At 46.9% G+C, this 15,895-nt stretch overlaps 1 protein-coding gene across 1 annotated transcript in view; it reads left to right on the top strand.

Annotated features, from left to right (window-relative positions):
- Positions 1 to 15,895, top strand: part of PRMT7 (protein arginine methyltransferase 7) — a 479,021-nt gene that overhangs the window by 97,657 nt on the left and 365,469 nt on the right. The window contains exon 7 of the mRNA XM_086947749.1: positions 9,687 to 9,934. Within this exon, the coding sequence (XP_086803875.1) occupies positions 9,687 to 9,934 (248 nt within the window). The remainder of the gene's footprint in view (positions 1 to 9,686; positions 9,935 to 15,895) is intronic.

The raw sequence follows: 15,895 nt of genomic DNA, 5'->3' as shown, positions 1-15,895 counted from the left end.
TCAACAAGCACCTGCGTGCAGCAGCGAAACAGAAAGTGCGTACCTGCATGATCTGTTGTCAGTTCAATCCAGGCAAAGGCATTCCCGTGGAACAAGGTGGATTTCATCCTCCTGACCACCCTTTTGAAGTCCTCCAGATGGATTATATTCAGATGGACAGATGTCGATTATTCAAGTATGTCCTCGTAGTTGTATGTGCCCTATCTAGATGGACAGAAGCGTACCCAGTCCCAGATTACACTGCTGTGACCACTGCCAAGCAGTTGGTCCGAGAGTTTTTCCCGCGATATGACTTGCCCCATGTCGTGTACTCAGATAATGGGCAGCCCTTCTCTTCTGAACTGATGAAACAAGTATCTCTTCTGTTAGGGTACCAGTGGAAATTCCATTGCGTACGACACCCAGAGGCAGCAGGTCTCGTCGAGAGACACAATCAGACTCTCAAAACAAAGTTAGCGAAGGTCTGTGCAGACAAAGGCGTGGATTGGATGGTAGCCTTGCCGGTTGCCCTCATTTACATGCATATGGTAGCTCATTCCAGAACCGGACTATCTCCGTACGAGGTGGTTTTTGGTAGACCGCCGAATATGTGGGGTACGCCTATGCCAAGAAAGATAACCGATGTCGACAGTACTATGCTGACAGATTACCTGGCTTCCTTGATGTCTGCACTCCTTTCTTGTCGTTCACAGGTTGCAGCTGCCTTCCCCGACAACACCCAGGTGAAGACTCATGCAATTGTTCCGGGAGACCTGGTGATTGTCCGCAACTTCGACCGTTCAAGCCCTCTGGAGCCCCGCTGGCGCGCGCCCAAATTGGTCTTGTTGACGACGAGGACCGCCGTCAAGGTCGAGGGGAGAAAAGGATGGCTCCACGCCCATCATGTGAAACGCTTCCATGGACTTGGTTCAGTAAAAGACTCTGAGAACTGTCCCGAAAACATTGACTCTAAACCCCCTTTTCTAGAAAAGACTCCGCAACAAGAGTATAGACAAAAACTACGGTCTAGTAAGTCAGACAGCGTTTAATTGTTTAAGTCGCCCTCGGGTGAATCGGTTAGACAGGTTCCTGACATGTATAAGATCGTAGACCCAAATAGCCAGAGAGATAGGCAGAAAAAGATGAAAGAAAAGTACTGCAAAAACGTACGCAGTAGATGCATAGTAACTCTGATCATTATGTTTTTTCTAAGTATATCGATTATATGTATAAGCTTGACGCTACATGTTTTCTTTCCTCCTCTTGGTTCACATATACATTCTTCCTTCAATGACACTGTAGAGCACACATTCAGTGACCTGCCACCCCATGAATTGTCATATCGACTAGCACTGCGCAACAACACTTTTATTCGTATGTTACATCATTCTCACCAGACCAGCAATGTAATGAATTGCTGGGTATGCGGCCGACTCCCACCTTATCAGAAAATGAAGGGAGTTCTGCCCCTCTTTCCTTATCTGTTTTCGCACAATGGTTCGTGCGGAGCCTGGTTTGCTTTAATGTCATTAACACAAGACAGACAGTTCACAAACTCCCAGAGTGAATGGATTTGGGGGGACCTGAATATAGTCATGAATAAGGCATGTTTTCCCGATAAAGAAGGTTTTCCCCAAAGGAAAGGAACAGATCTAGAAAATGAAGTGTACGAATTAGGGAATGTTTCCCTTAGCCTCATGATTCTGAACGTCCAGTCCGAGACCAATACCGGTTCACCGTTTATAACAGTCTTACCAGTAAAAGGTGAATTATGTGCTAGAAAGAATGGTTCAGTACACCTAGGACACAGTGATTGTAATACTGTGGTCGAATTCAATGATAAAGGAAAGTCTACTTTCAAAGCTTCCCGCCATTCCTATATCATTTGTGGTCAGACAGCCTATGTACGTCTGCCCTTAGACTGGGGTGGAACGTGTTATATTGCGTTCCTACTGCCACCCGTTTTTCTAGCCCCATCCCATTATCATCGAGATTCCCAACTCGTACATGTAAGACACAAGAGGGAGACCGAGTCCCCAGTTGTCGATCAGACTGAGACAGCGTGGGAGCAATATACAGATTTCAATAAAGGATTCTTTTTTTTCGTAGGTCCCTTCAAAAACAGTAAATTAATACGCAAATTAACCAGAAGAGCAGTCTGCTATGAGACTTGTTGTTCTTCAGAACCGCCTTGTTCTTGACGTCATCTTGGCCGATAGGGGCGGAGCTTGTAGAGTGATCGGCTCCAGTTGTTGTGTGTTTATTCCTAATAACGCACCATCAGTGTATGCAGCAATAACAAGGCTCCATAAGATAGCTCACGAGATACACCAGAATCCAGGCACCTGGACTTGGTCCGGTTGGCTCTGGAGTGTGATATCAGCCTGGGGATGGAAAGTATTGTCATTCCTAGGAATAATACTGCTCGTAGTATTCAGTTGCTGTCTCTGTCTGCAATGTGGCCCAGCGATTTGCGGCTTGTGTGCCACTGCCTGTATACCCCGTCCACGTCCCCGTGCACAAATGAAAAAGGATGAGCAAATGATGCTATATGAGCAAATAGATGGTCTCATGAATATAGACGTATCCTAAAGGGCGCAGTAGGGGACAAGGAGGGAATGAGGAAATAGAAATTTTATGTGGTCAGTGTGTCCCCCCCCCACTCGCACCCTATCCATGTACTTATGCCCCATGTATGTCCATGTTATCATGTAGTTCCCTTCCCATGCCTGTAATGGTGATGCCCCTGCATTTCCGTCTAATGTTAACACGTCAGTTATTAGGTCTTCCATGAATGAAACGTTAATTCTGCACTGAGGCCTACGTTGCCAATGCATTTACATGGTACACGTTTATAAGTCGAGATACACACGTTTTTGTGGCCCAGCCGAGCCAGGCCTTGAATTCAGGCTCCGAGCCTCTTCTGACTCTGAAAGCTGCAGTTTAGGTATGCATCCCTGACCTCTCCCTTACTCCCTGCTCAGCCGAGAGGTGCCCGGCCTGGCCTGCCTGCCAAGACGGTATTTTGCCTACAGTTATCTGCTCAGCTCCGTAAAAACACATTCCAGTCTAGTGAAAGAGGTAAACATTATCCGCCTGCAGAGCATGGGGCCTAGCCTTTCTGTCTTCATGCAAGTGATTTACTGAACCCGTTGCCATAGAAGGCCCATGGCACCCACGCAATGCACGAAGAAATATATGCACACACTAGCATCTAGTGATGAACAGCCTTTACTCGAGAGACTTTTACTTCAGACAGTACATCCTCCAAACACAAGATATCAGATGTGCCAAAGGTGCAGGTTGTTCTGACATTCCAGACTCCAGACTCCTCTACTAGTGCTAAAGTCAGCTCCCCCAGCTCTCCCCAGTTACACGTCAATTTCACGTCATGACCAGTTGCGCGCACATGTAGGGTAAAGGTTTCTGCTGACCCTGCAGACCTCCTCTATGCATCCACCCACCTATGACACACCTATGACTCATCAAGTGAACATCCACGTGTACGCCTCCTTACACGCCTTCTTTCACGCCCATGTGTTCTTATCTCTCTCTTTCACTTGCTCCGCCTGGAGTGTTCCGTCTTCTCTATTCATTGCAATTGTATGGCTTTACTATATATAATGTGTTATATGAATAAAACGTCAGATATCGACCCTTCCTGAACCTTAATGGTGATGGAACCCGATTCTCCACTGACTCGAGTCATTGTAATAAAGCCCTTTTGACTCGGACACCACGGACTCTGCCTCTCATTATATGAGCTATCCTTATTCCTTATTAATGTATAGAAACCATGTCCGGGTAATATTTAATTTACCACACCATCCCCCAGGGTCTGGCCAGCATAGATTTCTTTTTGTGAAGGAGGCCTTGTGGCCCCTCTCCTGAGGCCAATTATGGGCCTGGGGACCCCATCCCCCTGGACCTGGGCTTACATTGGGGGCTGCGGGAAGCCCCAATGGTCCGAGCTGGCATTGCTTTTGGACAAGGGGAGCTGAAATGCTGCTTCCCTTGTCCAAAAGCAATACTGCTTTGCTTTATAGAACAAAGCAACAGTAAACACATATGAGTGTCCTTGAGGTATTCGCTGATTTTGCAATAGCAATGTGATAATGCATTTAAAGTAAGTTTGATTCTACCGATTGAGATCTTGGGATTTCATTTGTTGCTTGAAAGAGACGACTACTTGAAGTTTCGACTGCTATTGTCCATACATTTGAATTATATAGGACTACTTATTTGAATTTAAATGTTAGACGGGAAAAGCAATATACTTGTTGTTTTCAAACTCAGGAGAATGAATGGTTATTGCTTATGGCACGTATTCGGCCATTCACCCTGCAAAATTGATGTAAGCGGGGGAAAAAAATAGCAGTGAGCTGAAACAGACACTGTACATTGTTTCAGTTTAAATGTCCACAATCTTTGTTTAAATGGTAATATGCTGTTAAAATGCCACGTTTACAGGTATAAGTTACACAAGTTATATTGTTTTAAGTGGTTAAACCATTTGATGACCGGGTATGCTTTTCACTCCTAAGTGAGAATATTTGCCATAGTTTCTCCCAAGAACAGGAGCAGAGGCTAAACCAACCTACTGGAAGGGAAAGTTGTACTGCCTTGCAAAAGCAGTCAACTATTTTGAATCTTAAAGGAGCCCATAGCTCCGTAATTTTGGAATGCTCCTAAATGTTAACCTCTTCAGCACTTCCAGTACCTTTTCATCAGTCGAAGATGGGTATGCCTTTGTTATTGTTCATTTGCACCACTGAAATAAATGTATTTAGGCTATGAGTTTCCTAGCACATAAAAGGTCTATTCATACATGGTCTGAGTACTCAATGAATGTTGTGCATGTTTTGGAATGTTCTACATAATTGAAAGGACTCAATACCTTACCCCTCAATTACACAGGGAATCTAAGGTCCGTCCATATTCTGAAATGAACCCCTTGGAATGTATTTCAAAGCATAGGCTAGGTTTGTGATGGCAGATGTTTATAGAAGAAACAACCAACCTACCATTAGAAGTTTCATGGAGCACAACTGCTAACTAAACTTGGTGGTGTCTACTCTATTTATCTTCCGATAGAAATATTTGTATGCATAAACAGGTTTATGTTGTACAGTGGCACTCTTTAGTATGAATTGTTTTATATTTGATAATACATTATTGTTGTGGTATGAGACAAGGAAAATCCATTTTGACATCAAGCTAAAAAGTAAAGCACAATTATTGACTATTTGTATGACAATTTGTTATGTATTTTCCTTCTATGTCTCTCTTTGCCAAAGCGCCGGGACACTCCATGGAGTAGCTGTGCGCTATAAAAGAGCTTTTTATAACATAACATAACTTAACAATTTGAATGCAGCATGTGTATGGGCACTGTATTTGTATTGAATTGCCAATTTAGATAGCGCTTTATAGTCCTTTTCTCAGCATCAAAGCAGGTTCTTGTAAGGGTAGCATTCTTCACTTTGGGGGGCAGTGTGTGGTTGCAAGGGATTTGTATTTGTTGTGGCACTAACTGTAAAGCTTTTTGTGTTGGGTGTGACTGACAGGAGAAGTGCTTTTATGTTGTCCATGTTTATTGCGTTTAGTACTAGAGAAAAGATGTATGAAAGAGACATATGCACATTGTGATTTCAACTTGTTGGCAGTTGTGGCAGGTCTTTTATTAAGTTTATGTTTTTTCTGTATGCTTTCAGTCTAATTCTGATGCTGACAACAGCAGTTGATGAACCCACTCTTGAGTCTAAGGAATCTAGGATGGATGGACAGGCAATGTGAGGGAAAAGGTAGAGTAATCTTCTGTGAGATTAGAACTGTAGTATCTACCAATGATTAGGATAAGTGATAAGGCAATAGTTGGGACCCATGGGAAGGGATTGGGTTATAGTCCTGTTGAGTGCTCGCTATAGTTGGTAGATCGCTTTTGGCTATCAAGTGTCAGCCCATTTTGGTACTGAGTGGTTTAAGGTGGATGGATATTGGGTTTCTATAATATATTTTTTTTAAATGTCTTGTTGCAGGCCAGGGTTATTATGGGTGCTGTTTCAAGACAGTTGGCTAGTGAACTTTGTTATACAACCTGTACTCATTACAATCAGTTATGGTATTATAGATCCTTAATCAAGACCAGGTAATATGCATACATGTTATGCCACTAGTACTTTCACAGGTGGCTGTGTTGTGGTGATTGCTGATTATTTGGAAGCCGCTATTTCTATGGGATCCAGTCAGCCTGAAGAAGATCATAGATTGGCTTTCTGGAGACTTCTTAGTTATTCTTGAGCAAAGGGTGCTATGTATTAACCCCTTCTATGCTCATGACGGAGACGCTCCGTCATGAGCCTCGGTTGAGCTGTGCTCATGACGGAGAGGTTCCGTCATGGCCCGCTCGGCGTGCCTGCGCGGCGCAAATTCCGCGCCTGCGCTGGACGTTCCATTGAGCGGGCGGGGCCATGACGGAACCGCTCCGTCATGAGCACTGCTGAACCGCGGCTCGTGACGGAGCGGCTCCGTCACGAGCATGCGAGCGCCGCTCGGCCTCCCCGCCCCCTTAGCGCTGAGGCGGAATTCCCGCCGCAGCGAAGGGGTTAATATGATTCCAATTAATATCTTTGATGGGAAGTTATGTGGTGATTACGATTCTAGCCTGATGCTTAATCAGGCTGTTTGGATTATCCAATTCATATATTGGAATAGTTCTACTTTCTTCCTGAATTTGAGGCTCGATTCTTTGTTGCTGAGGTGGTCTTTTAGTTCTTTATTTTTGGAAGAAAGCTCGTTGGAGGTTGCATCGCAGATTGCTTGTGGATGTGGGATCACAGAAGTGGTTCATTTCTGTACTTTCATAGAAGGGTTATACTGCATTAATTATTCTCATAAAGTAATGGTCTCTCTTTGTATGTTTGTGTTGCTGATTTGATATGTATGCCCTGTTCGGGCTGGACTGTTCCCATGAGGCACAGGGTCAAGGCTGGTTTGCATATGACCATGTCTGAACTGGGGTGGTGTGGTGAGCAAAAAAACGATGGATTTAGGCCCAGATCTCTGTACTGGGGTGAATGTATGACATTGTTCTGCATTCTGTCCATCAACTGTTATTTTTGCATTTGTAACCCCGAGTGGGACGGGTATGCTCAGACGTGAGTCCTGTGCTCTCCACGCCACTGGAGTCAAGCTATCCTGGCTGAAGACGGCTGATAGCCAGAAACCGGTCCTAGGATGCTTGATTCCGGTCCAGGAAAGACATAGCTTGGCAGTTCGGGCTGGACTGTTCCTATGAGGCGCAGGGTCAAGGCTGATTTGCATATGGCCATGACTGAACTGGGGTGGTGTGGTGAGCAAAAAACAATGGATTTCAATTGATTTAGGCCCAGATCTCTGTACTGGGGTGAATGTATGACATTGTTCTGCATTCTGTCCATCAACTGTTATTTTTGCATCTGTCTTAGCAGTATATTTTTATTGTTCTTGTTGCAGATTTTGTCCATTTGTTATAAAGCATGGAGTTTTGTTTTCAGTGTCTTGATCCTATCATTAATCCATGGGTTCTTTTCTTGAGTTTAGTCCTTTTAGGGGTCTTCAGTGGTACCTATTTGTCCATGGCAATAGTGACTCATTTGTGGTAGATAGTAACCTCTAGTGATTGGTTGTTGGGTGAGTTGAAAATCAAGTATTTCAAGCTTCAGTTGTTTCCTTTGTGGTGGTGGTTGTTGTTATTCTGGTTCAACTTTATTGCTGTTTCTTTGGCTGGGAGTTGATCTTGGAAGAGATGATGTGGTGGATACTTCAGTTTAGTTGGGAAATTCCTGTTACTGCTGCATGTCCTGTGTGGAGGAAGGATGTAAAGGTGAGTGGATGGAGTGAATATTAAAACCAATGTGTGTCCAGCTGTAGGAGTTTGTCCCTTTAGACTTGGGGAAAGTGGTAGCCTCAAGGTTGAACATGATTTTATTTATTTTTTATTTATAAAGTTTTGTATAGCGCGAACATGACCCTAGAGGGTATCCGAGCGCTTTACATTAGATGAAGACAGGATATAGTTGTAAAACCAAAAACTCGTCAAATATGATTGTAGCATTGAGGATCATCCATGAAGTAATTATACACCTTAGCGAAGTTGTAGGCAGGTATGTAGTCAATAGGACATAATGTGTTATAAATAGAACATAAGGTGATAATCTTAGGGCGTAAACTTGTTCATTAGAAGAGTTTTCACTTCTTTTATGAAGGAGGAGGTAGATAAGATTTGGCGGACATCCGGCTGCAGAGAGTTCCATATTTTTGATTCGATTCCTGAGAAGGCTCTGTAGCACGTCCTCTTTTTGTGGAAAATCTGTGGTTTCGGTAGCAGTGAGTTTGTACTTCTTGAAGATCTGCATCCCCCTGATAACTCTAGCTTTTTTGTCAAATTTCTGGGGGTCTTGAAATGTAGGGCTTTATGAGTCATGCAGGTAATCTTTAGCTGTATTCTTGCCTCATAAGGGAGCCAGTTCAGGGCTTTTAGGGCCAGGGATAAGCGATTATTGTGTTATGTTCTGAAGACCAGTCTGGCTGCATTGTTAAGAGAGTCCCTTAGTGGGGCAAGATTGTATTTAGGAAGGCCACATAGAGTGGTGATTCCGTAGTCCAATCTAGGCAACACAAGAGCTTGGACCACCAGCTTTAAGTTGGTCTGTGGAAGGAAGGGTTTACGTTTCCTTAGGATACTCATCTGGTTATAAGTTCCTTTGGTGGCATTACTGATATGATTATGCATATTCAAGTGTTTGTCTAATGTGATTCCCAGGGGTTTAGCGGACTCAATAATGTGAGGAGAACAGTTGGCTGTTAGATGCTTCAACTAGAGGTCGTTCTTTGGTGTTGGTTAGGGGGAGAGATGGAGGTGTTGAGCTTGAGGTAGTTGCCAGTTAGCCAGCTTTGATGGATTTGATTTGTGTTTTATCTAGGCAGTCAAACTCGTTGTTCATGTCTCCTTGGTCACATTGGTTGATAAGGTTTCATGTAGCCTCCCTCCTCCATGCCATCAATTTAGACATCAATGAAACATAAACTGGAGGTGTTCTGAATGTAAGAAGGAATGTACAGGGAAAAAGTGTTGATGAATTTTCTCAGCATAATATCACTTTTGGTCATGAAGAAATCCTGAATACTTGTGGGTTTCAATGATATTTAAAGATGACAGCATTTGTACCTTCTACTTTAGGGCAAGTGCTGCAGATTAGCCATATTCTGGGGGAAGGCTACCTAACAGGTTGGGCAGCTTCATCACTGGACCAGATTCCAGTTATCAAAAGTAGATCCAAGTAACAATGATTCATAGATTAGATCAAATCTCATATATTTAGTCAGTTTTTTAATTATGGATTGGGCATTGATGAGGCAGTTTAGTTTCTGTGCACATAGCCCATTCTAATATGAGGATGATGTAAGGGAAGCGCAGTGCGCCTGTAGCGTAGTTAGGTTGTGTATGATTGTAGCATGGGGGCACACTTGATATTTGGGGAGGGCATGGGGTGTGTGTTACATTAAAAAGTTTTAGGTATATTAATGTACATTTTTGTTTGTTTGAGGACTATTTGATTAGTAAAGTAATGATGGAGCTTGGCATTGTTCTCCTTCCCTTTTAAAGACTGTTTTGTTTTCATTCCTATTGTGTTTTGACCTGTGTGCCTCTCTGTTTGATGATTTAGGAAAAGTGGGAGGCCGTTCCTCATAGAGCAACAGTTTATGCCCAAGTAGTGGAGTCCGTGCGAATGTGGTCTTGGAACAAGCTGCTTCCGTTTTCTGTCCAAACTGAGGCGGGGAACTGTGAGAAAAACATTGTGCCATTCCCAGAGATGGAGTTGTGCCCGGGTGCTCCTTGCGTTCATGACATCCAACTTAACCAGGTGGCACAGGGCGACTTCAAGCCCCTCAGTGAAGTGCTCAGCATGTTCAGGTAAGGGACTGAATTTATTGTATGAGACATGTTTGCCCTTGTTATCTTAATTTTTTTAAAACTTTTTTTATATTATGTTTGTTCAACAATTACTCCATACATTGAACAGTTAAGGAAGTGTTTGCTTTATTTTCTACTATATGTATGTATTTTTAGGTCTTGTGACCTATCAATGCGCATGCGCATTGAGCGGAGCGAGAGATAAAGGGGCTTAAACAGAGCTTACCGAGATCGGGCGATTCCATGCAGTGTCCGTTAAAGCGAGCTCAATGCACAAGCTCATTAACATAAAAAGCGCGTGCACATGCCTCCCTCCCACAGGCATCCCCCAGTGTGCGCTCTTCAAAGGAATGCTCTGCCCCCCTCTGCCACTTCACGCCAGCAGCTCTTCAAAGGGATCCGCTCCGCCCCCTACTGCATCAAAGGCTTTCATTTCGCTGCTCTTTTGTAACTTGCACACGTCACTTTTCTCTTGTAACACACTGTTCGCTACCTCTCACATTGTTTTTTCTTTTTTTATATACTTTCCCAAGTGCCACCATTGCCTACGTAACGTTTGTTCCTGTGTTTGAGTGTCCGCCGTTTATTGCAGTATTATTCCTCTACTTGTCCATTGTACGCTTTTGTAACGTGCACACATATCATTTTTCCCTCCTGTAATGTATCCATTGTTACCTCCTGTATTTTCGTTTCTCCCTATTGTCACTTTTAATTCATGTAACTTAACGTTTGCTTTTGTAATTTGTTCACTTGTAATCTTATCCTCATGCATCAGTTCTGCTCCTATTGTGAAGCGCTCTGATGCCTTCGGGTAAAGTCTGCGCTATATAAAAATCGCATAGATAAGTAACTATCACCCCCGTCTCCCTGCGCATCACTCACTGTACTCTCGGCCTCCGCAACCTCGTCCCGCCCCCACCTGTCCCCTCGGCCAACTTGGTAGAGATGCGGCCCCGCCAGGGCTCCTCCTCCTAGGACTCCCTCCTCGCAGCGTAGCCCCACTCGCACTGCTTCAACCACTCCACTGGCCACAGCAATTCTTTAGGGCCCTAACCCCTGCCTCCATTTAACACCGATACCGATACACATGCCCTTGTGTGCACCGTGGCAGCCTTGATCTAACTCGCCCAACGTCCTATTCTTGCTCATTGGGCCTCCTCCTCCTCTCGCTGCGCCTGACCCCTTCCCCCGCCCAACCCCCGTTTGGACATCAGAAGCCGTTGTGATGATCCTTGCCTCCTTATTAATCTTCCCGGGGTGGGGGCGGAGGGGGGTGGATGAGGTGTCCCACTCACTGCTGTCGCTTCTCCATGCTCACCCCCGCCCCTCCCCAAACCCATTCACCAGCCCTTACCATCGGCCGTCCTCCTTGTTCTCCTCCTCTTACAAATCCCTCCTTCTGATAACCCCCTTCTCCTTGTCCCTGCCCCTACGCCGTGTCTTCCTTGGCCGCCGCCCCCCCTCCTTTTTTTTTTTTGGGGGGAGTTTGTGATTCATCCCCCCACTCCCTTTAGCGCCCTTTCTGTCTGCCACCCCTTTTAAGCTTTTTTGCACCCTGGCATCCGCCCCCTCTCCCCCAGCCCAAACCCAGTACACTTTCCCCGAGACTGCGCCCAATGACTTCCTCTGCCCCGTAGCTCTACTATTGTCCTACCGTCTCTGCAAGGTGAACTGTCTCACTTGCTGGGCGCCCTTTGTGGCCCACTAATTCCGTATCGCACCAACTAACAAGGCCTAATTCCTGCATTATGCCCTTTTGGTCATCCACGAGTACCGCCACCCGATATGTTGTTGTCATGCCTACAATACCTCTTCGTAATTCTGTCCCCTTTGCTTAGACGCCCGCCCCGCACCCCACCACCATTTGTTCCCTCCCGAGACCGCCCTCTGAAACAGAGCCCCCAACCCTCGCCCGCCCCCCGGAAGACAGATGCGCCCTCGCCACATCTCTCCTGCAAACCTGGCTCGCGTGTCCCCCCCTCTCCCCCCCGCCGCCTCCCACTTGTCGTTCTATGCTTCTTAGTTAATTGTGTGGCAGCATGGTTTGAAGGGGAGACAGACAAGAAGGGGGGGCGAGGGGGGTCATAGCCCATTCTTGCAGCCCTGGGGCCATGATTCTTTCGCTTGTCTAGCAGGAAACCGAACTCCACCGTGGCTGCCCCCGCACTGCCCCCCCCCCCCCCCCCCCCAGTTGGACGAAACATCGGTCGCACGCCTAGGAGTCAGCACACCGTACATTACTCGTCTCCAACATGCTGCACCACGACAGCCCACTTGTATCCAGCATCTTACACCCAGGACCTTATACCCAGGTGTCACAAGTCTTGCGACCCCCGGAAAGCCCCCCCATCCACCGGCCAAGGACTCGGTCGGCACCTCCCTGCCAAGTGGTGCTTACACGCGACCATCACCCGCATTTCCCGTGCTTCGGAATCCAAATGCTCTCGCCCGACAGCCTCTAACAGCAGCCCACCTCTCATGCATTACCCGCCATCTCCCGAGCCTCGCTTTCCCCGCAGTATTTCTTTTACGCCCCCAATGATGCCCCGTACATCCCCAAGACCACAACCCGTCCCCATCCACCAGACCGGCAACCTCCTACCAATGCTTAGTATATGTATTTTTGTCCTAAACCAAAATTAAAATGCTGGCCCTGCATAACGAAGGTCATTTTGAATTATAGAGCCACAAATAGAGTATTTAGAAAACCATGGTGTTAACCCCTGTGGAGCGAAAAGTTTCATTGGCTTGGCGCACCATAAGAGGACTTCTTATTCTATTTGCAATACCAGCCACCCGGCAACCTCCTTCTCCCGCTACCTGCCGCAGCTCCCTGCCTCCCCCAGATCCCACCCCTCCGACCAACTTGGTGCCCGCCTCATTCGGTCACCCTTTAGGAAACTTTTGTCACGCTCACTTGCGAGCCCACCCCCCCCCCCCAGCATCAGACCGAACCCAGCGTTGAAGCACCATTGTGCAGCTCTGCGATGACCCGACAGCGCTTAACCCCCTGCAGCAGAACATTTGCAAAGCACATTTGATCTGAGTTAATAAGAACTTGTATTTTTTATAAAACGTGGGCTTCCAGCTGACTGGCAAACAAGCCTAATCTAATCATTTCTTTTTAACACCATGGTCCACACGCACTTACACACACCTCATATAATTTACTCCCAGGCCGGCCGGCCCAGGGTATTCAATTTATTACAAGTGATAATTGAACGGGGACGGTGGGTGGCGTCAACACTATTCATGTGGTCATTGTGCATCAAGCAGGGCAATTAAGAGCACTAAAGAGAAAGATGTGGGCGCGAAAGGTATTGGTGCGTAATGGCGGCAGGTCTCCACATTACACCATTTCAAAGATAGGAACAACTGCGGATATCACCGGCTTCTAACACGCGGCCAAGCATCTGAACATGCACTTTCTGGTCCCTCCGCTCCCTTGAAAAGGTCTGGAAAAAAGACCCATCCACCAGCAACAAGGACGCCTTCAAAAGCGCCATCCGTACTCACCACCAACTGATCCGAAAAGCCAAGAAAACAGCATTCAAAGATCGACTTGACAACAACGCCCACAACAGCAAGGAACTTTTCAACATCGTCAAGGAATTTTCCAACCCCTCGGCCAACGCCAACGACATCTCCCCCTCTCAAACCCTCTGCGATTCCCTAGCCTCTTTCTTCCACAACAAGATTGCTGACATCCACAACAGCTTTGACAACCAACCCGGAAGCCAACCCACCCTACCTTCAGCTGACCATCTTCCCCCCGTTAACACCCTTAACGCCTGGAACCCTATCTCCACTGAGGACACCATCCGCCTGATGAATTCCATCCACTCTGGATCCCCCACAGACCCATGCCCTCACCACATCTTCAACAAAGCAGACTCCGTCATAGCTCCTCACCTCCGAGACGTCATCAATTGCTCCTTCAACTCCGCTACCTTCCCAGATAACTGGAAACACGCTGAACTCACCGCCCTTCTGAAAAAACCAACAGCAGACCCCACCGAACTCAAAAACTACCGCCCCATCTCGCTTCTTCCGTTCCCGGCCAAAGTCATCGAGAAAGCTGTCAACAACCAGCTCGCCGCCTTCCTCGAAGCCAACAATTCACTCGACCCCTCACAATCTGGCTTCCGAGCCAAACACAGTACTGAGACCGCCCTCATCGCAGCAACAGACGACATCCGAACTCTACTGGACAATGGAGACACAGTCGCCCTCATCCTCCTCGACCTTTCTGCAGCCTTCGACACAGTCTGCCACAGCACCCTTTCACACCGCCTCAGAAACATCGGAATCCAAGGAAAGGCACTGGAATGGATCACCTCGTTCCTCACCGGAAGAACCCAGAGAGTCCGCCTCCCACCATTCAAGTCCGAGGCCTCTGAAATCATCTGCGGCGTACCACAAGGATCCTCACTCAGTCCCACCCTCTTCAACGTATATATGAGCCCCCTCGCGGCCATCGCCCGCCAACACAACCTCAACATCATCTCTTACGCGGATGACACTCAACTGATCCTATCTCTCACCAAGGACCCCAGCACCGCCAAAACTAACCTTCACGAAGGAATGAAAGAAGTCGCCGAATGGATGAAACAAAGCCGACTGAAACTGAATTCAGACAAAACAGAAGTCCTCATCTTAGGTAAATCCCCCTCTGCATGGGACAACTCCTGGTGGCCGGAAGCCCTCGGAAATGCACCCATCCCGACAGACCATGCACGGAACCTTGGCGTCATCCTGGATGCCTCACTATCAATGAACAGACAAGTCAGCGCCGTATCCTCTTCCTGCTTTAACATTCTTCGCATGCTCAGAAAAACATTTCGCTGGATCCCCACCGAAACAAGGAAAACAGTCACCCATGCTCTGGTCACGAGCCGACTGGACTACGGAAACACCCTCTACGCAGGTACCACCGCTAAACTCCAGAAGAAACTACAACGAATCCAAAACGCCTCAGCCAGGCTCATATTAGACATCCCACGCAACGAACACATCTCTGGTCACCTTAAAGACCTCCACTGGCTACCCGTCAATAAGAGGATCACTTTCCGACTGCTCACCCACGCACACAAATCACTCTACGACATCGGACCAGATTGCCTCAACTCTCGACTGTCCTTCTACTCCCCCTCCCGCCAACTCCGCTCTTCCAGCCAAGCCCTCGCCACTGTACCTCGCATCAACAAGACCACCATGGGAGGCAGATCCTTCTCTCACCTTGCTGCCAAAACATGGAACTCACTCCCCGCCTACCTTCGCCTAACCCAGAATCACCTAGCGTTCAGAAAGCAGCTTAAAACGTGGATATTTGACAAATAATCCTCCTCCTCTTCCTAAGCGCCTTGAAACCCTCTGGGTATGTAGTGCGCTATATAAATTTCATGACTTGACTTGACTTGACTTTAAAAGCAAACACTTTTGGTTTCCCATTGCGCGGATGCTCCTGTAATTTCTCTCTTGTCTCCGATACTAGAGATAAGAGATAAAAGAAGGACACCAACTCTGGCGCCCCTTTTGGACTCGAAAGACATCCTCTAATGCGCGTGTTGCTCATTGAGGTATCTACAAAGCACTTCCTTTCTACCAGGGTGTCTCCACTGATTCCAAAACAGCATCACAGCTGCAGGATAAAAGGGCACCGTGTCTGTGCTGGAGGCACCAGCGTCACCTCTAATAGCCGTCACTGTCCCTTGTCAGCCGCCTCCGTTTCCTATCCGTGGGAGTAAACTTCAATGATTCTAATAATTGTCAGTAATAATACCACCACAGCATCTCTCAGCACCACCACTCAGCACCACCACTCAGCACCACCACAGCATCACTCAGCACTACCACAGCATCACTCCGCAGCACCACTCAGCACCACCACAGCATCACTCAGCACCACCACAGCATCACTCAGCACCACCACAGCATCACTCAGCACCACCACAGCATCAC

The sequence above is a fragment of the Lissotriton vulgaris genome, chromosome 12 (genome assembly GCF_964263255.1).
Source record: "Lissotriton vulgaris chromosome 12, aLisVul1.2, whole genome shotgun sequence".
In the NCBI taxonomy this organism is placed as follows: domain Eukaryota; kingdom Metazoa; phylum Chordata; class Amphibia; order Caudata; family Salamandridae; genus Lissotriton; species Lissotriton vulgaris.
This window is presented reverse-complemented; position numbering and strand designations above follow the sequence as displayed.